The sequence below is a fragment of the Phyllostomus discolor genome, chromosome 10, assembly GCF_004126475.2.
Source record: "Phyllostomus discolor isolate MPI-MPIP mPhyDis1 chromosome 10, mPhyDis1.pri.v3, whole genome shotgun sequence".
In the NCBI taxonomy this organism is placed as follows: Eukaryota; Metazoa; Chordata; class Mammalia; order Chiroptera; family Phyllostomidae; genus Phyllostomus; species Phyllostomus discolor.
In genome coordinates, this window is record NC_040912.2 from 3,435,704 (window position 1) to 3,458,102 (window position 22,399).

The following is a 22,399-nucleotide window of genomic DNA, read 5'->3' on the forward strand; positions in this document are numbered from 1 at the left end:
TGAGAATTTTCTAAATGGACCGTAAAAAGGAATGTTTCTTGAATAATAAAAAAAAAAGGGGGTGGGATGTTCTGGGAGCCTCTGTGTGGGTATGGATGTACCCTCTAGAGCACACCACTCTTACTGAGTGCCGTGGGGAGCACTCTGTCCTCAGTGTCTCACCTGACCGCCCACACCCACTGGAGACGAGAGCGGCCCGGACGGCCCCAGCTCACCGCGAGGGACGGGAGCCGGCCAGCCGAGGGCGTGGTCTGGGCTTGGGTTCTTTTTTTTTTTTAAATTAATTTCATTTATTTTTTAAAAGATTTTATTTATTTATTTTTTAGAGAGGGAAGGGAGGGAGATAGAGAGAGAGAGAGAGAAACATCAATGTGCGGTTGCTGGGGGCCACGGCCTGCAACCCAGGCACGTGCCCTGACTGGGAATCGAACCTGCGACACTTTGGTTCGCAGCCTGCACTCAATCCACTGAGCTACGCCAGCCAGGCTGGGCTTGGGTTCTGACTCGGTAGAGCCCCCACCGAGAACTGCTGGGTATGTGGAAATTTGAGGATGCTAAGTTCTTTTTTTATTTTCAAAGGGAAGTATAGAACAGCTTAATCACCTGGACAGATGTGTTCAAAATACAAAGGTGTTCTTACCCTGACGAAGCCATTTGAAAAGCCTGCCCAAGGGTCAGCCCAAAGCGGCGAGGGACAGGGGCTGGAGGGACAGTTTGCGTTGTTTGTTCCGCATGACGTGCAGTCGGACATTGATTGAGGCAAGAGAGTCTTAAAAAGTCCCTAAGACAAACCCTCCTGGTTTCGGGTTCATCTGACTGGGCCCAGTGGCTTTTGGACTCAATAGCAGAGTCCACGGGACAGTCTCAGAGGACACGCCGGAGTCCCCGCTGGGCTGGAACCCCGCAAATGCAAGGTCCAGGGCACTGAGCTCTGGGCGGGGACACTGCCAAGGGGACAAAGGCCTCCTTTGGAGATTAAAAAAAAATAACACGTTGGAATGAATATAAAATCCACGTATTATTTTACTTAGAATAACATTGTGCATGCCGGTGACATGGAAAATGAAACTATTCGAAATGTTCAGATCACTGCCTCCCGACACCCAGCGGGAGATGGATAAAAATAGCCACAGTGTGTTTTCCCCTGGGAGTCCTGGGCCGGCACTTCCCCTGTGTGTGGGGGGAACAGAGTTGCGTTTCCTCTTGATGCTGCCCTTTCCAGCTATTTTTTCCTGCTTCTGAGGTGTGGAGCCTCTATTCCGGGGACACACCACATGGGCTGGAAAACCTCGTGTTGTAAGCTCTGGGGGTACCCTCCTTGCCGCCACTGTTCCGGGCAGTGGGGACGGGATTATTTACAGTTTCCCTGGGCACTGGCGTGGTAGTCAGTACATGGGGAACAAGGACAACGTTTACCCGGGAGGTGCCAGATTTTTGACCTTGACAAGGAGGCTGGCGTGGCTGGGCCGGACCCCCGGGTTCTGTCTTCCTGATGTACATGCTCTGTGGCGAACGGTTTAGTTCAAGGTCACCGTGCTGGAGTGGACTGGGGTGCCGTCCACACTGCTCTTCGGCAATCGTCAGGCACCTCGCTTCCCCGCTGGCAGGTGCTTGATGGGGCCGATCGTGTCTCGTGAATCCTAAGCAGCACGAGAGACCCACTTGATGGGAGACCAGTGAGCGTCGGGGCACATGGTGAATGCCTGAGAAATGCCCGTTGCTCTTCTGAGTAACATTGGCGAAGGCCTGAGTAGCGTCCTTAAAATGTCACTTAATACATCCGTGGTAAAGCCACAAGGAACGTGGGAGAAGCACAGCAGCCGTCTTCTACTGGGTGATGGGTGGGGGGCCTTCGGCAGGGCGTTTGCTCACCTCTGCCCAGCAGCCCGCTTCTCCAGTCTCCCCAGAGACGGTCTGCCCCGGGCCCCGGGCCCCGTGCTGGGCCGGAGTGCAAGTGTGGGTCAGTCTGCTGCTCCCGAGCTCACGCAGGCAAATAAGAACTTCCCTGGTCTCTGCAGCACTCAGAGTCTCACAGCCACGTTTCCGCTCCACGGAGAGGGAGGCGGCCCCGAGACCGGGTGGAGCCGTGGGTGCGGCGCACAGTGGGGGCCTGGTCGCGGTGCCCGCGCGGGGCAGCCTCAGGAGGGACGCTGGCCTCTTCGGGGGGTGGGGGGTGGGGGTGGGGGAGCAGTATCACCAGACAGAGTGACAGTGAGCAGAGCGGCGAGCGCGTTTGTGGACACGCGGCCGGAGTCTGCTGAGGAAGAGCCTGTCCCCGGAGAGGCCAGCACATAGGACGCGCCCCTCCCTGTCCTCTCTCCTCTGTGGCCGCGCTGGGGACCGGCTGCTGAGCCTGCCCGTTTGCGTGTCTCCTAGAGGAACGAGGGCGACCTCTTCCACCGGCTGTGGCACATCATGAACGAGATCCTGGACCTGCGGCGGCAGGTGCTGGTGGGCCACCTGACGCACGACCGCATGAGGGACGTGAAGCGCCACATCACTGCCCGCCTGGACTGGGGCAACGAGTGAGTGCCGGCCCCCCCCAGGGGCATCCCGGGGGGCGGGAGGAGGGCGGGGGGCGAGCACCGCAGACAGGGGCCTGAGCTGATGACGTGTGGCTTTATCTCCGGAGGACACTTCATGGGGCTTTTCCAGGTGTCCGTTTTGGGGGGTTTAGTACAAACTGTCATTGACGGAGCTGAGAACCGCACCTCCTAGGCCTGCTCAGGGGCCACTGCAGGGACGGGGCTGCTGTCTGCTCCCTAGTCCCCTGTGCGGCCTGACGCCGGCCCGTGCTCCTGAACATGGACTGTTCCCAGGCACGTTAGACATGGCTCCCGCCAGGCTGGTCTGGGTTTCAGGTGGGCTGTAGGTTTGGCGAATGCAGTTCCTTGGAACTCACACCTCTCCGTGTTGTGGTCAGAGGTCACCCGCGCAGTCCGCAGGGGGACGCGGCAGACCACGGCTCCCGGGGGGCGGGGGAGTCTGCCTGCGGGGCCCCCCTCACAGCCCAGACTGCTCTGGCACACGAAGATCAGCCTCTCTGAGGAGCCGCTGGCAGAGCACAGAAGCTGCTCTTGACGGAGATTTACCCTTAAATAAAACCAAGTGACCATAGTAACAGTCACGTGAAATAGTGAATCTAATCACTTGAAGCTCTGATCGAGGCTGACACTGTGCTAAGTAAGGATGACTGCTAATACGTGGGAGAGAAGCGCGGAAAAGCCAGCTCTGACTCTAATCCTGAGCTCGTGTGGCTCTAACTTGCAGGGCGTTAAAAGGTCCCTGAATATCGCCCTCCTTTCCTCTCCCAAACCTCCCTTTGCTGTTTGGACCTTCAAAGGTCTTAGAGTGACAGAGCAAAGGCAATGCAGACAGCAAAGGGGAATGGCAGGAGGCACACCGTAGGGGAATCCGCTGCTTCCAGAAGCTGGAAACGACAACTGGAGGGCAGAGAGCTCTCCCCCTGCCCTGGCATGGTGCTCCCCCTTTGCTTCCTGTGGACTGTGACCTTCCGGCGGGCCCTCCTCACAGCCCGGACCGATCTCGTGCACACAGGTCAGCCTCTTCGGGCCGGTCAAACCCCGTATACCTCCACGGCACCCCCACTACCACCGGCGCTTTGTGGGGTGAGAAATGCCATCCTTTTGCAGCCGGTCAGCGGTGTGGCCCTCATTTGCTTATCTCTGGGCCTTTCCTCCCTCGGGGTGGGGGCGGGGATGAAAAACACATCCTGGTGCGGTGGCCTCGAGATGATTCCTTAGGAACTGGCTCTTCTAGGGCCGGAGGTGCCTTCCCGAGCCCCTCTGGGCTTCAGCGAGTTCACCTGTAGAGGAGTAGGCCGGACTCGGTGAGGCCCCAGGGCCCGCTTGCTGCAGGGCCGTGTGATCCACCCTCGGCATTTCCCCGCCAGCCCCGGGAGAGAGAGTCCGCCAGCCATCTGCCCGGAGGCCCCTGTCTTGCTGGGGGCACGGGGTGGGTCTAAAGGAATCAGAGTGTCCCCTGTGTAGCTCTGTCTTCCATGTGCTCCTTTTTTTTTTTATTTTGGAAAAACAGTTTCCATCAAATTGTACTGGCTCTTAGCCACGATGCTGGTCCCAATTCAGAAGACCCTGTTTGTAAATCGGATGAACGTGGGAGGAAGTTAGCTTATCGAAACACCGAGAACCAGAGAGCAGGCTGCACAACCCTTTCCCAGGGTCAGGAAAGGCGGGGCCTGGGAGGAAAGGAAGGAGAAACGGGACTGTGACCAAACCCTGAATCCGTTTTGACTCCGGCAGTTCCAGCCCGCGCTGCGGGCGGCTCTGTGGCTGAGTAGGCTGGTAGATAACACCTGGGTGCGTGAACGCGAGTGGTGGAATGTTTAGATCGCCCTCGAAGTCAAGCATTTTCTGCGCGCTCTGTTTTCTCTGAATTTCTTGGACTCTTTATTGGAAAATGACTTGCCACACACAGGGGGTGCAGGGGTCTCATTCCCCGCGGTGTGGGTCTCCTTACTGGAGAGCGCTCGGTGGGAAGTGGGTCTGGGGCATTCTTTCACGTGTCAGACTAGAGCCGGTTGCCCTACAAGGACTTGCCAGCATGTGGACCCGTGGACGGCTGTAAGTGAGGAGTGGGTTCAGTCTCTGGTTGTCCGGCAAAGTGCCGAGTGGCACAGCCACGCCCTCCGGGGAAGGGAAGCGTGCGAGGAGGGGTCGTCGACCCACCTGTTCCCTGGCGGGGGGCTGGGGAAAGAAGTTTTCAGCCCTGGGAGCCTCAGGCAGGAGTCCCAGAGTGGTCCCTGGGTCTGTTCCCTCACGCACTCCTCTGCTGCCCTTTGACCTTCCCACAAGGAGTGTGTGGGACCGAGGGTTCGTTCCTCCCTCCTCCCTCACTTCCCAGAGCAGTTTAGTGGCCGCTTTGGGGCAAAACTTGACCCGCCCCCCGCCCCCCAGGGGCGTCCACCTGCCCGCTTCCTGTTCACCCCATTTCTTCCTCGTCTTTGCAAAGCACGGCTCTGCTCCTGCTCTGTGAGCCTGCAGACCTCTGACAGCGGGAGGTCGTCCTCAGGACATGGCCGGGAACTGACACGGTGGGAGGAAGCAGCTAAAACTCCCTCCACACCGCCGGGGTCCAGGAAACCCGCACCTGAGTGGTGGGGGCGGTGGGGGAGGGAAGTGCTTGCTCCTCGGCCCCGGAGCCCAGGAAGGTTCTGGAGCCCACACCTGCTTCGGAGCCTCTGCAGCTGGAGGTGGCCTTGACCCACGGGTTCCGCGGTGCTGTGAGCCGGCTGCCCTGTGCAGCTCTGCTGCCTTCTGCCACAAGGCTGGTGCCGTGTGAATTCCCAGATGTGAGTTCTCAAAGACGGAAGCTCGCTGATCCTGTCCACACCGAGCGGTCCACACCCGCCCCCCGTGAGCCGCCCGCCGGCCAGTCCGTGCATGAGCTGTCCGTGGGTCAGGGGCCGACCAGTGAGCCGCCGGCTGTGGCTCTGGGGGAGGAGATGGTCAGAGACTAGACTGTGTCACCCGCCCCCCACCAGAAGGCAACGTGAGCAGGCCCCTCCCCTTAGGGCAGGTCTGGGGAAGGCGGAGGCCGTGGCTGTGTGTGGTTTTGTGCCCTCTCTCCGTTGCTAGGCAATTTTCCCTCAGCAGCACTGACCCCCTGGAAGGTTATGTCTTATGTTGCAGCCCAGTGGTTTCCCTTGGGAGGGGAAGGGGAGCGGGGCCTGGACCCCTCAGCACCCCTGGGGCCGGGCCGGGCTGCTCAGGCTGCCGTAACGCCATCCCGCAGACGGGCAGCTGAAACAACAGGCGTTGGCTTCTCGCCGCTCTGGGGGCTGGAAGTCCATGGCCAAGGTGCCAGCAAACCTGGTGTCCGGTGAGGGCCTGCTTGTGCCGGCTTGCAGGGGACCGTGTCATCACTGTCCTCACGTGGCCTTTCCTCTGGGCTCACATGAGAGGGAGAAGTCCCTCATGTCTCTGTCGCTTCTTCTGACACCAGTCCTGTGGGGTCCGGGCCCCACCCTTAGGTCTCACCCAGCCCTATCACCTCCCTACGCCCCCTCTTCCCAGATACAGTCGTAGGGGGTTGGGTTTCCCTTCCGTGCGCAACTTGCCGGAGGACACAGAGGAGCCCATCCCCGGGAGACCTGGGTATTCAGAAAACAAGTGGTTGTTAAGCTTCTCAAGCAGAATCATGACTGATGGAAATTTAGAGACTATTTTGGTATCTGCACCACGGTTTCTGCCTTTGAGAAGGCCACGGTCTCCCCCTCTCCTTAAGAACAAGCACCCCTCGGGTGGCCGGGGCAGCGCGCGGCTGGCGCAGGCGCGGACGCCATCAGTTCTGTTTGCAACACCTCCGCTGCGGGCCCGGCGAGGGCGGGGGACTTGGGGGGCTAGGGACATGCGCAGACGAGAGGAAGGGCGGCGTGTGCTGGGGGGCACAGCGAGAGGGATGCAGAGAAGCAGCCTGGAAGTCGAGGGTCGCCTCGCAGAGAGAGCCGGTGTCGGGGCCTCGCTCTACAGGGCATGACAGAGGCACCAGGACACCCGTGGGCTGCTCGCGGGTGGTTAAGGAGATGAGTGAATGGTCCAGTAGCGAGAGCCGCGGCGCAGCAGGCGCGTCCTGGGGAGGAGTCAAGGCCGCGGAGGGAGACGGGCGGGTCCCGCTGTGTTTCCTCTGGCCAAGGTGAGACATCCCGCACCCGCTGCTCCACTCGAGCCTCCCGAGACTGGGTGGAACTGCCGTAGGAAGTGTCTCAGCACAGCGAGCCGCACGTCGGCCACCGTGAAACCTGGCACAGGGACTGCACCATTTCTCCCGGCTCACAGTGCCGGTCCCCGCCCCCTAATTTGCCCGCCTCGCATCATCTCCTGTCTCTCCGGCCCTGCCCTGGGTCCAGCCTGGTCCCGGGGCCACCCCAACCACGGCAACAAGTGGTACCATGTAAGACACAGGTGGGAAAGCCCGGTGGCTGCTGTGTCTCAGTTCAAGGTGACGTGGTAAACAGTAACGACGGTTATGCAGCCCCTGAAGGTGACTGTTTTCTCCAACTTCGCCATTTGTGTTGCAGACAGCTGGGCCTGGACCTGGTGCCCCGGAAGGAGTACGCCATGGTGGACCCGGAGGACGTCAGTGTCACCGAGCTCTACCGCCTGGTAGGTACGGGCGGTGTTAGCTCCGCCTCCCCGTGATTCTGCGGTTTCCACGGCCCGCTCCGTGCTTTTGCCAGGCGGGTGAGATGCTCGCAGGCTGTGCACGGTCGTCTGCTGTGACTCAGGACAAGGCGGTGACTAGCTGTGTCCAGTCCTGGCTCCTGGGTATGCGGCCTGTGCCCCAACCAGATGCCAGAATGTGCCTCCGCAGCCTCCAGCTGGGGCCGGCTCTCCTACACCCCAGTGGGCTTTCAGTGCTAAGGCCTGGGACTAACTGGAAATACTGGAACATGTTGCCCAGCATAGCGTCCCCCCGACTTCTTGTTTGTTATAAAAACCAAGGAGGCCTTGGCTGGTGTAGCTCAGTGGATTGAATGAGGGCTGCAACCACAGGGTCGCCAGTTCGATTCCTAGTCAGGGCACCTGCCTGGGTTGTGGGCCAGGTCCCCAGTGCAGGGCGCGTGAGAGGCAACCACACATTGATGTGTCTCTCCCTCTCTTTCTCCTTCTCTTCTCCTCTCTCTAAAAATGAATACATAAAATCTTAAAAAAAATAAAAAAACAAAACAAAAAACCTCAAGAAGTAGTGAGGCCTTCAACCTGGCATACTCCAATTATTTTCTAGGCATCCGGGTTCCTCACATGTGGTCCAAGCTGCCTTGTATCCTCAACACTTGTGTAGCATAGACCTGATTCTCGACCTGACCAAAGCTCTCTAGAAACTGGGAATCGGAGAAGGTGGTTGGGGTGGGGGTGGGGCTTTCAGAAAGCCACGCCCCCTGGTGCGATTCTAGTTACTGCTGTGGCTTTTTTTTAAAAAACAAGGTTTTCAACTATAATATATACACAAAAAGGATATATAACCATCGAAATGTGTTTCTCTGGAGAGAATAGAGGTGACTTTTTTCTTTGTATTGTTTAAATATATTCCAAATTTCTACAAGAAACATTTTGTGACCAAGAAATAAATATGAAAATACAGCCTTGGTTATGTGAATGGTGTTTACCCTAAGCTGTCATAAGTTTTAAAAGGTAGTTTTTTCAATTTTTTTATTTTATTTTTCCCGCTACCATTTAGTCCCCTCAGACCCCCGCCCCACCCCACCGTCACCACACTGTCGTACATGTCCGTGAGTCCTTTGTCCTTTTTGTTCAGACCCTCCACCCCCCAGCCTCCCCCTCACCACTAGCTGTCACCTGCTCTCCATCCATGAGTCTGCCTCTGTTTTGCTTATTAGTTCACTTTGTTTGTTAGATTCCACCTATGAGTGAGATCACATGGTGTTTGTCTTTCTCTGACCGGCTTCTTTCACTTGGCATAACGTTCTCCAGGTCCATCCATGCTTTCACAAAGGGTAAAACTTACTCCTTTTCCACGGCCAAGTAGTATTCCATCGTGTCCATGTCCCATGGTTGTTTTGTCCACTCATCTCCTCGTGGACACCTGGGCTGCTTCCACATTTTCACGGCTGTGGTCGTAAATAACACTGCAGTGGACACAGGGCTGCGCCTGACGGCAGTGTCCCTAGAAGGGGTCCCTGTGGTAAATACCAGGCTCCTTTGCAGAGGACCCTGCCTCTGTGGGGGTAGCTTTCCCAGCCTGTGGTGTCTACAGTGGGACATCCTTGACTTGCTGTATCTGAGACGTGCTGGGAACAGTCATCCGGAAGTTCACGAGGACTGGTGTCTGATTGGAGAAGGCTGTTCTTAATACCCCTTTCGGTTTTCCCTTGACCATTGATCTGTTTGGATTATCTCTGCCTCCTTATACCAGTTGAAATAAATTATGTTTTTGGAGAGGGTTTCCTTTCCATTGAACTTCCTAGAGTGACATTTCATGCTTGGGTTTACGGCTGCCGTGCCAAGGGTCTCGTGCGGACTGAGAGCACAGTTCATGGTCAGCTGGAGGGAGGCAGGGAAGGAGGGAGCAGTGGAGTAAGGGTGTTCCAAGTTAAAGCCCTCACTGCCTCTTTGTTTCTATAACAAATCAAGTCCGTGTAATTTAGCTGTCGGTCATAGCCTCTAAGGGCCCATTGTTTTGAGTGTTATATTTTGTCTTTCACTGTTTTTTCTTTTTAAATCTCTCAGTCTGAAGTTTCTTTAGAGCGGGCACTGCATCTTATATTTCTCCCATTACACCCGAGACCACCTGGTACAGTGCTCTGCACTCAATACGCAGTCAGCCTTTCTGAGGTCATTACAGTGTCGTGAACAGACCGTGGCTGTAGACCAAGCAACGGGATGTGACCTCCACCCCTTCTGTTTGCCCTCTCTGTGGTCTTGGACTTACTGCTTCATCTCTCAGAGCCTCAGTTTCTTCATCTGTTCATTGGGGTTGTAATTCTTACCATGGTTTTTAAAATGAAGATGAAATAAGAAACGCAGGTAGAAAGCATTGCCTTGATGTGATGTTTGCAGAGTGCTTAAGCATTCGCTTGGTTTTCATTGTTTTCTCATATTTGTTTATCCTTATTAGATAGGCAAGATGTCCAGGCTAATGGATACCTTCTCTGATAAAGCTTAAGATTAGATTTGGTTATGTTTCATGAAGTGAATAATAAATCTTGGACACGATAGGAATTTAGTTCCCTCTCACAATGTGCAATTCCAGGAGCAAGAAGTTCTGGGCTTGTTCATAGTGTCCTGGTGTCTGAGTGAATGCACACTCTTCTCTTCCTGCTGTGCAGTGCATGGCTTCCGTCAGGAACACTTCAAAGTACAAAGTAGCTGCAAGAACACTAGCCATTGCATCTGCTCTCCCGCAGGAAGGAGGAGAAAGCTTCCTCTCAGTTGGTTCAGCCACTTCAATGAGCCTTCCTGACACTTGCACTTCCATCTCACTGGCCGCAGCACAGTCACATCCTCGTGTTTAGGTGGGGGCGTCAAACATCTGATTCAGCAACGAGCAGCATCTGTGCAAGTGCCTTGTGCGTTCCCTGGTCTGGTTTCGTGCACCAACCATTTTATCTCCGTGCCTTTCGAGTCACGGCGCCTGTGGAATGGCGAATTGACTTCCTGTCTCAACATTTCCCGTTCGTCAGTGGTGGCCGCTGGGGGTGCCACATGGACAGGGTGGGGGTAGGGGTGTCATCCGGGCTGTGATTGACAGGCAGTGACTGTGACCAGTGTTTTTGTGTGTGTAGCTCAGCTGCTCGTCCACAGCCTCCATGTCACAGGCGAGGGAAGCAGAACGCTGTGATTTCCCACCAACACGAGTCTCCCCCGAGTCGTGGTTGCATCTCTGCAGCCAAGGAAACAGCCCCAGGAAAACCCAGGGGACTCCATTCAGAGGGGCCTGTTCGCTCCCCTGAGGCAGCTCCGGGGGCCCGTCCCACCCTGGCCTGGGACTCTCAGGTCGTGCGTGACCCTGGGTCTGCTTCTCTGGGCGACCTTGGAGTGAGGGCCAACACTGACTTCCCAGATTCCCAGGGAGCGGTGGCCGGCGCCTCCCCCCACCGACCCCTTGTTGCAGTTTTGGCGGTTGACTGTCACCCGTGGCTCGGGGACCGTGGCCTGGAGCCAGCGGCCCCCACAGAGGATGCTACCATTTCTCTCTTTCACTGCATCTTCTCTGCGTCACTTTCTTTTATTTTTTTAACATTTTTTTATTGTTGTTCGAGTATGGTTTTCTGCCTTTTATCCCCTTCTCTGTACCTCTTTCAAACACAGGTGTTAGCACCCCACTACGTCCACATTGCATCATTTAGAAAAAAAAACTCTTGTTTAGGCTTTTGACCGCCCGGTTAGCAGATCTTTCTCGCCTAATTGTGCGCAGCTAAGCAGTGAGAAGCGCCAGCCCCCACGGTGCTGGCATATGTCCTCCTGGAAGGTTGGGCTCCCTGCCAGCCCGGGCCCTGGTTTCGCTGCGAACAAGAACAACGGGACCCTCAGCAGCTGGATTCTCTGGCCGTTTGTGCGGACGGAGGATCTGCATAGGAACCTTTTGTGGTTTTATGAGATCACACTACCTGCTTGTTTTGTGGTCCTTAGAGGGCAGACCAGTGCTTCTCAAACAGAGGCAATTCCCCCTGCCCTTCCCCAAGGTATCTGGAGACAATAGGGATGGTGTGGGGTGGGGGTGGGGAGAAGTGCTTTGGGCGTCTGGTGGGTGGGGGCCAGATGCTGCTGATCATCCTCCACGGCCCAGGGCGTCAGTCCCCGGAGTAGAGAAACATGCAGCCCGACAGTCACTGCTAGCGCTGGAGTCGAAAAGTGTGATGTCGAAGACTCACCAAGTAATGAATGCATTAGATGAGGATGACACATTTGCGCCACTTGCCCCTTCGGAACGAATCTGTTTGTGTTCCTAATCGGCGCTCTAGCTGAGCTGTAGGTACATTCTGAGTCACCGGTAGGTGGCTTTGCAACCACAAATTACTTCAGAGATGGGCTTTTGTCTGTCTGCCGCAACTCCCCAATTACAGCTCACGCAGCGTGAGCGTGCCTTTTGAGTTCTGTTACGGTAGCGGTATTTTCACAGATATTTTTCGTAGCTCCCCAAAGTAGTGAATTACCAAGGGGTAAACAAGTCATCATCCCTCCTTAAGTCCAAACCCTTCCCAGACCTGGAAGAAGGGAGGGCGAGGGCAGAGTGTGGCCGTGGGAGGCCCCAGGTTCACGTGCACACGGGGCAGAATCGGGCAGGCTCGTTGCTGGCGTGCACGCAGAGACCAGCCGTCCCAAGGTGCTGCTCGTCACACGGAAGAGACGACAGCCCGCTTTCTTTCAGCTGTGAGTTGCATCTCTGCGTGTGATTCTCCACCGACTGCCCATTAAAGTCACCTGGGAGCTTTCCAAAGTGCCACCGTCTGCAGCCCCGTCCCCTAGAAATCCTCATTCAAGGGTTCTGGGATGGGACCCGGGCGTAAGGATTTGTGAAGGCCCCCCCCCCGTGGCGGCATGTGTGTTGAGGCTGGAAGCTGTGATCTAGGTGTGGTGGGAGCTTTGCAGGAGGAACGGAGCTGGCGTTTTCCTTGGGTTTCAGTGAAGGGCAGGACTGATCTGGGAACCTGGCAGTGAGTCAAGACCAGACACCTGGCTGCAGTCCGTTCCTTTCCTCAGGTTTTAAAAATAGGCCCCTAGCTCCAGCCTTCAGTAGTCATTCATGTCTCCACCGTAGTTGGTGCTGTGTTACCCCAACCTTCGAGTAAATCAGGAAGCTGGCAATTTAGGAGGTGTGCGGGGGGAGCTTATTTGTGAGTTAAAGAGATGTGGTTTTCCCCTGGCTGGCGTAGCTCAGTGGATTGAGCGCGGGCTGCGAATTAAAGCATCGCAGGTTCGATTCCCAGTCAGGGCACATGCCTGGGTTGCAGGCCACAGCCCCCAGCAACCGCACATTGATGGTTCTCTCTCTCTCTCTCTCTCCCTCCCTCCCTTCCCTCTCTAAAAATAAATAAATAAAATCTTTAAAAAAAAGAAAAATGTTAAAAAAACAGAGATGTGGTTTTGTGACTGCTGATGCCACCTCTGCCCTGGTGTGAAGAATTTAAAAGCACAACACAGAGCCACCTTCGTAGGAAACAGGGCAGAGTTGTGCCTCTTCCTAGAGTGAGGAAGGCGACGACTCTCGAGGTGAAACTCAAAAGAGTGGCCCAGCCGGAGGCCAATGTATTTGTTCCGAGCACATGCACGGTGGGCGGGGCTGAGCTTGACGTTCTACAGGCTACACCTGGCCGATGTGTCCTGGACTTGGCATGCTTCCCGCTCACGATGAGTGTATCGGAGGTGACCCCATCGAAGGCTGAGGTGTGCACCTGGGTAGCGTGGGACGTCACGGTCACACCACGGCTCACGAGTTGGTCGGGCCCCACGGTCCTCTCACTGACCCCGTTTCCGTTGGGGGGTGTCGTGCAGATGGAGCACCGACATCGGAAGAAGGACGCGCCAGCGCAGGCCAGCAGCCACCACCTGTTCGTGCAGATGAAGAGCCTCATGTGCTCCAACCTGGGCGAGGAGCTCGAGGTCATCTTCTCGCTCTTCGACAGCAAGGAGAACCGGCCCATCAGGTAACCGCACTTGGGGCTGCGGCTGGCTCTCAGGCCAGGCGGGCGTGGGTGTGGGTCATTGGCAGGCTTCGGAGAGGGGCGTCAGGCCCGCATGGAGGTCTCCCGGGAGGTGCTGGGGCCCAGGCCGGAGCTGGCAGGGGGAGAGAGGGGGAGAAAAGTGTGCGTGTGCACAACTGGGGTATAGGATTGGGGTTGTCGGGGTTTCTCATACAAAGAACCCAAAACACTTTACATTCTGGGCTGCAGACGCCTCCTCCGGCTTGCATTGAAAGGGGCCGCCGCGCTGTCTGGTGGGAGAACTCGCCACAGCGTTTACGCGGTGCGTGGGCTGGCCGCGTGGGCACGTGTGTTCCTCCTAATCCTCCCCGTGGGGGTGTGCCAGCTAATTGGCCGCAGGCTGGGAGTCACTCGGGCCGGGGGAAGTAACACAGCTCGCTGGCGGACCGACCCTTTGCTTCCTGCTGTATTCCAAAGCCTCATTAGCTCACATTACAAATCCGTTCCAGGGCTAACCCGAGCCTGCACTTCATTCTCCTCAGGGAACGTGGCTCCTGGGACCGGCGTGCGCCCGCCCGAGGCCGCTGAGCTCCGTGCAGGGCTGCCGTGCACCCCACCGTGGCCTGGAGCTTTTATCTGCGAAACTGGCAGCCGGGGCCTTCTGGGAAAGGTGTCCTCCCGGTGACTGGGCACAGGAGTCTTATCCTGGCGACTTAATTCAATTCACTTTCTGCTGGGCCTTATTCACAGGCTTTCCTGGCGTTATGTGTTTCTCTACCATCCTACGGCGGAACTCTCCATTTTGCTTGAAATGGCTTATTTCTCTATAAATTTCGTGTTGCCTCATAATGACCTTCTTTTGAGTACATGCTTTCAGTTCTGTCGCTAAGGAAATCGTGACCAGTGCTGTGCTGTTGGTGAGGCACCGGCAGTTTTTAACGTGCGCTCACCCCGAACTGCGGAGCCTGTCTGAACTTCTGCCCCTCCCCAGGGTGCCACGTGTCTCCCTTCCCCTCGCACAGGCGCCACTACCTGGCGTGTACGTGCCCGGGCTGCGGAGTCAGCGGGCCTGGGTTCGAATCCTGCCTTGGCCATGCTGTAGCTGGGCCAGTCCATTTTCTCTTGTGGCCATTAACTCGTCTGCCAAACGAGGATAATTATAGCACTTTCCTCGTGGGGGTATTGGAGCACTGGTGAGAGAATACCTCCACGTCACAGGGTCATGGCGGACACAGGCTGTGACCGGTCAGCCGATCTCAGCTATCGGGGTGACGGCGTTTTAAACACCCAAACAGGAACTAACCTTGGACGTAGCCAGAAGGGGCATGTGGTGTTTGGTCTTGGATTCTTAAAGAAACGGTGTACTCCCAGGCATTACTGCTGCTGTTCAGGCACACAGGTGTGGCACAGGTACGTCAGGTGGGGAGAGGCAGGCTGATGCAATGCCGTCGGGGAGGTGATGCGCTTTACAGTATTTCAGCCACTGAACGAAGGAGGCGGAAAGCAAAGACAGGACAAATATGATCACATTCACTGCTTGTGGACTCCAGGGTTACGTGCATGGGCTCTCGGTTTTACTTTCATGATACAGCCTGCATGGCTAATGAATTAGCTGCCTAACATTGATGGATGTTGCCCGTAACAATGCACGTGGGCCACAGAGCGATGCGGACAGGTCTTTTTAAAAATCTCTTTAAAGAAGACTGGTCTATCAGTCCAGTGGGCGCTCACCCCACAGATGGCCTGGCGCCCACGCCACCTAGGGTGACCCCGCTGGCCCCTATGAACGGCCGTGGTGTTTTTGATGATGTACTTGGGTAGGACCAAAGAGGAATGTTTCCCCGATGGTCTGGGACACTCAGTATTATAAGTGCAAATGTTACAACTTAGCCTTTGCAGCGTAAGCTCTGACTCACAGCAAAACAGGAGGCGGGGAGAAGATGAGTAATCCATGAGCGGGAACACCCGATGTGCTTAAGCAGAGCCCTGCACCCCCATCAGGACCACCGTCCCAGGGCTCTGAATCAGTGCAGGTTCACCCCCCGCAAGGCAGAGGCAGTGGTCCCCTTACAGAAGGGTGAGCTCCCTCGCCCTGCCCCCGCCCTCTCATCGCACAGGTGCGGCAGGATAGCTGCCTCGGGTGCACAGCGTGAGGCCTGGCGGGGATGAGGCGTGGGCCCAGGGCACGTGTGAGGAATCGCCTGGGAACTAGAGGAAGGGCCTGGGCAAGGGAGAGGAGGACAGCGGCATGGGTGTAACCATTGACGTGGAGGAGAGGCTGGGTGTGCGGCCGGACCTTCTGTAAGGGACGCGGGGAGCCAGGCCGTCTGCTGCTGGGGAGCAAAAGGGAGACGAGACGGAGTTCGGTGTGGAAAGGGAGTCGTGGGGACACAGGCCGTGGACTCTGAGTGAAGTGAGTCCGGGACAAGTAACGCACCTGCCGAGTACTTTGGGGGCTCCAGCCCGTGGAACTGGAGTGAGCCCGGCTCTACAGATGCTTTTGCTCGGGACGTGGGGTCAGAAGCAGGAGGTGGGGGGTGCCGGAGGCTGAACGTTCCCTGTCAGGAAAGGGAGCAGACAGGGACCTGGTGCAACGGTGAGGAAGTTCAAAGGCACGGCGGCCGTGGCTTCCGTAGGTCTCTGCAGAGGCTGACACCATCCAGCGGCCTTTTCATTTGTCAAAGGACATTAAAGAACTCATGTTTCTTACTGGGACCTTTTTTCCAAGAGCTGACTTACAGAAGGCAGCTGTCGGAGGGGAGAGTTACTCAGCCCAGGCTGGGGAAAGTGCTGGTACTCATGTGTGTGTGTGTATAGTAGTTCGTAACTCAGTGTGACTGTTTAGTGCTCTGGGCACCGTGCTAGCATTTCTCATTTCGTACGTCACGTCACTGACAGTATATGGTGGTGTCATCACCCACGTTCGGCGTCCCTCCTGATGGCTTTCCACGTTGAAAGAGAGTGGGCGTGGGGCTCTTTTTCATGGCATTATGTTGCATCACTGACTCAAAGTTGTAGCTGCTCCCAGCAAAGCCGGGCTGCTGGGAGAGCCGGGCTGACCACACCCGCGGGGGCTCATCTGTGGGGACAGACACAGGCACAGCCACGTGGACGCTCGGAGATTCTCCCCAGATCTCAGCCATACACCCGTCCATGGGGCCCAGAGCGCTTCCTGCTCCGTCTGGCTGGGCAGGGGTCGCCGCGGGTGTCTCTACGTCAGCCACCCCCAGTGCCCTTCCCTCACGTCCTTCTCAGCCCCCTCTTCTCCATTAGATTCTGCCGGCAGGTGCCCGAAAGCTGAGATCATGGTCACTTGGAAGTTAATTACATTTCTCGGTTTATTCCCCCTTAGTCACACTTCTGTGTCACCCAGCAAAACAGCAGATAATTGCTTCAGAGATGTGGTGGTGTCGTTAATGGGAGGGAGCTGAAGAAATGGCCCAGGAGGAAGGTCCAAATTAAAACAAAAACAAGCAAGAAATAACTTTATTCATGGGGAGAACACCCAGGGTGGAAGCGAATGCCGCCTTTTTTCTCTGTCATTTGAAGAGCCAAGTAGTTCCAATTATTTTTGAAATTGTAAATTACTGCCTTATTACAATAATAAGTGGCTGGGAATTTCTCGTGGCAGAAAATGCAAGCTCCCAGAGTAAATGTATTCAGAACTGGCTTTATTTTTCCCCGTAGCTCCAAGCACTCATGCAGGCCACTTGTCCCTTTTTTATTTAAACAGTGAGCCGTGCTGTGTTTTAGAACGTGACCGGTAGGCTCTTCCGCCTCCATTCCTGCATCTCAGAAGACGGCCAGATTGGTATTCTTCCCGCCAGGACTCTGGTCACCTCTGCCGCCTCCTCTCCTGTGTGTGGGGCCTGCGGGGCATTCAGGTTAATTTCGTTTTCCCAAATTCCCTGCAGAACACATGGCAGCCACACGGACCAGCCACCCGCAAGGAGTTCTCTGGCCTTCGGTGCCGTGTACGCAGGAAGATGAGTCAACATTGACAGAGGAGTGGTTGGCGGTACACCCCTCGTTAGCTCCTTTTCCAAAAATAAAGCTCGACCCTCTCATCACCACCCCCCCCCCCCGCCCCCCGTGTCCCTGGCACCTTTCAGAGCAGAGCGCTTGACCCAGGGTGCGTGTAGGTGAGGCGGGAGGATGCTGGGAGCCTGTCCTCGTTGGGGAGACAAGGCACTGGGGAGCAAGTTACTGCCTTAATCTCTCCTCTCGTGCTGCCAGTCCGGGGGGTGTGCTTCCTGATAAGCACGAGAACCCGGGGGGCCCAGTGCCCACCGGGATCGCTTATAGAGCCGTGGCCCGCGTTCCTCAGAACCGTGCCCTCAGCTCCGTCTCCGGGGGAGCGCCTTTCGCAGAACTGTCACGGTAAACAAAAAGTCGATGGGAGTGGGCGGATAAATATAGACCATCTCCCAACTCTTTCCGTGCAGGGGTTTGGCCTGCACGTTAAATAGACCGCATCTTCTCTTCATTTCCGCCGAACATCATTGATTTCTCGCTCTCGCTGTGGAATCATTGATGTTCGTTCAGTCCGCGAACAGCGACTGCTCCCCGCAGGGACAGGCCCTGCCGACCTGGGCGTTGGGGACACATCGGGAATAAAACGGGGGTGGGGGAGGGGGGAAGATGTCTGCCCTCCCAGGACTTCCCTTCGACTAGTTAAATCCCATTCGGCTTTAAGTCAAAAGGTGTTTTTAGAAGTTAGACTTCGGTACCACCTCTCTGTATGGTGACCGGCAGGCTGTTCTCATTTCACAGACACGCTGGCGGCGTGTGAAGCAACGCTGCCTGAACTTCCCAGGCCTAAAGCTCCCTCCGACCCAGTGAAAACCCTAGTCTCGTACAGGAAACACTGGACCTGCTCTTAGACACATTCACAGGTGCACATCAGCTTAGAGACTTTGTGGCTCCCTGGTTACAAAAAGGATGTGACCTTGTATAAGTCCATGTGTCTTCTAGGTAATAAATACTGCTTAATGATGATTTCATTTTTATTTTTTTAAAGTTGTGATAAAATAAACTTTCAGTAGGCTGTTGGAAGGGAAATTGGATGTTGACTATCTTTAAAAAAAAAGAACAACTTTTTGAGATAATAAACGCATGATTTATTTTTGCAGGGCTTGGATCACGTAGGTCTTTATTATTTAGCCTGTTTTCATTGAAGCTTTCTCTGCCTTTGCAGACGACTCCGTGCTTCAACCCGGAGCACTAGCAGTGACCCCACGTCTGCTTTCCCATGGTCATGCCTCATCGCAGACACTGTCCCCAGCCCAGAGGCACCGTTAGGAAGGTCAGGACAATTGCCCTGGAGAGAGCAGAGAGACCCCCCCCCCCCATACACACACACACACACACACACACACAAAGAGGTAGCAGCGTGGGCAGTCATCAGGTTACGGAAATTCCCAGAAGAATGAGACTGTTGGCCCGGGCGCCCCGCCGCGTGTACGCAGATCTGAGTTCGCGCGGAGGGGTCCTGCCATCGCCTGCTTGTGCGGCTGCTCTGAGCGGCTCGTTTCCCAGGGAAGTCCTTAAGTGAGTTCTCTGGAGACAGATGCGAGCAAGCGTTTTTCTGAGTTGTTCGGTTACACAGTGTGGGTGTTTCTAAGGATCGTACCTGACTTCAGCATTGGGGTTCCTAGGGTCCCGGGTCTCTCCTGCACGTAGTTTTATTACTGTTTTTCTCAAGTCCGCAGTCCGGTCGGATCAGGCGTCTGGTCTGGGGTTAATGAGCACGGACTGTGCGAAACAGCAGGCCGTCTGCATGTCACTCATCCATCACCTCAGAAAGCGCTGCATCCCTCTTCTCACTGAGCTTTACCTCCCTCCAGAGTGTTCGGATCCAGGCAACTTCAGGCTCAGAAAAGAAAAATAAGTATTTTTAAGTCATGCTAAGGAGTGAGAAGGAACCAGTCTGATGTTGGCGATAGCGTCGCCTACTGCTTAAACGGTGATCTCTGGTTGTATCTCGGAATGCAAACTGAGTGAGTGCTTTGCTGTCCTGACAAAGCCATCCTGCGAGCTGCTTACCTGGTTATTCCACTGTTTGTCAAGGGCGCCTGGGCGTGGACGGACGCAGTTTAACCAGGACACTCGGTGTCTGTCTGCTCCTTAGGCAAACTGCTGAGGACCCCTGCAGTCTCCGGGGCCCTCCTCTTCCCTTCCTCTGGAGTCGCAGGAGCTCCCGCCCCTCCCCCGCCCCACCCACCGCTGTTGCTTTAGGGTTAAGATTCTGAGGCACCAGAACAGCCTTATCGAGGAAGACTTGTGCTCCAGGGGCTGCTTTCACAGATGCCAGGGAAAGACTCTGTCACCTGTCTGTCATGTGGTTGAGAGTGGACGGGGTGAAGTTGGATGGGGTGACGGTCTGAGGTGCTGGTTGCCTGCTGGCTGGCACGCAGGACTGTCATGAAAGACAGCTGCCACTTCTGGCTTCTCAGACCTGGGCACGGCGGTCAAACCCGCAGTCCTTAAACACGCCTGGGCCTTTAATCGTAGGGAGGGTGTCCCTCCTGACCCGGGACGTCGGAACCTCCGGGGTCGGGCACAGGCTTTGTGCCGCTGCCGGGAGAATGCTGGACAGCCCGGGCTGGGAGCCCCCGGGTGAGAAGCCAGGGGGCCTGTTGTGTTCACCATAGAGCGTGTCTTTCATCTTTGTCCGTGCTGCAGGGGGCCACGCCCTGGGGCCAGCAGCCAGCTCAGGGCAGGCAGCTCCCCTCCCCCCGATTCCCGAGAGCATCTCGCCTGGACTGGGGTTGCACCAGCTCCTGGGGGTGTTACGGCAACCATTTATCGTGCTGCGTGAGTGGTCCCACTTTGACTTGTCCTTGGCCACGGGCTCCAGGAGGGAGCACAGTCGCTGTTCCACGCAGGTTGTCGGAGGCACCCTGTACGAGCAGCCAATCAGAAAGCATTCCAGGGAATGCAGCAGGGGCCTGTAGATCCCCTGAATCTGTACCTGTTGCCTTTCGGGTGGCGGCTCCAGAGCCGTTCTTTCACCTCTTCTCCCCAGCCCCGTCCATCCCTGGCCCCCGTCTGCTCCGGGCTGCTGCGGCGTCCCCCTTTGCTCTCCGCTCGGGGCAGGCTGTAACGTACGAGCCCGAGAGAGCTGGACAGCGCAGCTGCTGTTCCAGTGAGTTCAGTGGACGGTGCCCCTCTATGACCACGCGTTTGCCGTCTCTGGCTGCTGGTGCCTTTGGAGACCATGGAGTTATGCCAGTGACTCAGCTGTGCAGAGTGGTTTTAGAAGCGTTCTGTGTCGTCTTTCCTGGGCGGATCACCCTCCTAACCTCTCTCTTGCACCACCTGTCTCAGCCCAGGATACTGGGGAAAAGCACACGTTGTGGGGCTCGCACATACGTCGGGTCACTAGACAGTTCTTCCTCTCTCGAGAGGAGAGCTGTAGGGCGACAACCAAGAATCCACATAGAGAAGTGCAAACACCCCTTTGTCCTTGACCTTCCTAATTGCTCTTGGGAGGCAACAGCTTCTACTAGGAACGCTCAGTGGGAGAGCCACTGGACGTGATCCCTCAGCAGGCTGGGGGACCGTCCCACACCTGTCCCCAGCCTCCAGGACCCGAGGGAGGGCTTTTCCCACGGAGGAGCAGCAGTCCCTGAGGTGGGGTGGCAGGGGGAGCTGGGAGCGCCCTGTCCTGCTGCGACGTGGGGGAGAGATTTTGAGAGTCTTCGGGTCCCCCCACTGCCTCCCACGTTGTTTTTGTCGCTGCTTAGAACTTGTCCGCCAAACTGCGCTCCTGACACCCCGTTCCCCATGGGACGCCATTGTCGGGACGCCAGCGAGACAGAGCCGGAGCTGAGCCCCGGGCTCTGGCAGGCCCGTGGCCTTGGTTTTTTCTTTTTTCTTTCGGTGTCAGTAGTTTTAAAATTTTACTTTATTGAAAATACTTACACTAAAAACCCCTCAGTTCACACGGATGCTCAGTCTTGCTCGTTGTGAATCTGATGAGAAGATCCGTGGAAAGTGCGTGTCCCAGTGCCTGGCGTGGGGCGTATATTGACTCCAACTGTTTTTCCCCAGGGACAATGCTGGCCATGCTTATTTACATTCTTATGTCGTTATGTGGGTTTCCTCCCATCTTTGTTAAAGGGAGACGGGTTATAAATAATCATTGCGGTCTGCTATTCTTCTTTGTTTCTAAATAAATGATCTGCCATCGCTGATTTATACCATAAGGGTTTATAATGGAATTACACAGCATTCAGGTGGACACTGAGTTTCTCCGGCTGGGAAGTCTCCAGTGGGGGAAGCTGGCATTGTGTCGGGAAGTCGGATGGCTTTTCTCTGCTGGGAATGATACCGACTCTCGTTTCTCAGTGTTTCTAGACGTGTCCTGGTTGCTTACTCATTCTCCAACACCGAGGAAGGAGGCCGCCTTCTCACCGGGAAGCATTGCGTCATCGGAGATTTCTCTGTTGCTACGTGTTTGGTCTAATAAAGATACAAAACGTGTGGGGAGCCAGGTTCCTCGGCGCCGTCTGGGATCTTGGGGTGCCGTGACGTTCATGGGGTGACTCCATGTCTGGTGGAGACCCCACGGCCTGAAGTGTCTCCTTGGAGAATGTCATACATTTCTCTCACGTAAAGTGAAGGACATTATGGGCGAGACAGGGGAAGCTGGGAAGGAGTTAGAGCTTCCCGATTATTTGCGTTTTGTTCTGTTTTGTCCCGAGGATTGCGTCCGTTCAGTCTCGTCCAGCACGCAGGCAGGCCCAGGTCACACCTAGCAGCTGCGGGGCGGGGTGGAGGCTGGCAGGCCTCGGCCTGGGCTCCGGGGCGCACAGGGAAGTGAGGAAACACACACAGAACTTTCCAGGTGGGGCGAGAAAGTGCCGCTGATGTAAGAATGGGCGTGTGCACCTGCTACAGGAGGACACTTTTTGAAGTCACAAAAACTAGTTTTGTTTTTCGAGGCCACCCTTTGGACTTACGACTGGGAGTCACACATGCCTGTGTGTGTGGCCACAGATGGTTGAGAGAGTTTTAGATGTTTTTAGATGTGTCAACAATAAAATATCGTTGACTTGTTCAGTGTCTCCCCCGCCTTGCAGGCAGACAGTCCGGTGCTCCCCAAACGTGTGTGGGGGCTGAGGAAAAGGATGTTTGTCGTCCAGAGATTCCGAAAGGCATTGCTGTAGGTGTGTATTTTCTTCTCTTAACCATTTGTTGATTAAGTGATTGCTACCACTTAATTGCCAAATTAAGAAGAGAAATTGATTGAAT

General features: G+C 55.8%; 1 protein-coding gene across 3 annotated transcripts in view; it reads left to right on the forward strand.

The window, feature by feature from the left end:
* The window catches only part of DOCK4 (dedicator of cytokinesis 4), a 278,124-nt gene that overhangs the window by 128,066 nt on the left and 127,659 nt on the right, over positions 1-22,399 (forward strand). For all 3 annotated transcript variants that reach the window (XM_028526081.2, XM_036010391.1, XM_036010392.1), the window contains exons 6-8: positions 2,377-2,525; positions 7,058-7,142; positions 12,993-13,144. In XM_028526081.2, the coding sequence (XP_028381882.1) occupies positions 2,377-2,525; positions 7,058-7,142; positions 12,993-13,144 (386 nt within the window). The remainder of the gene's footprint in view (positions 1-2,376; positions 2,526-7,057; positions 7,143-12,992; positions 13,145-22,399) is intronic.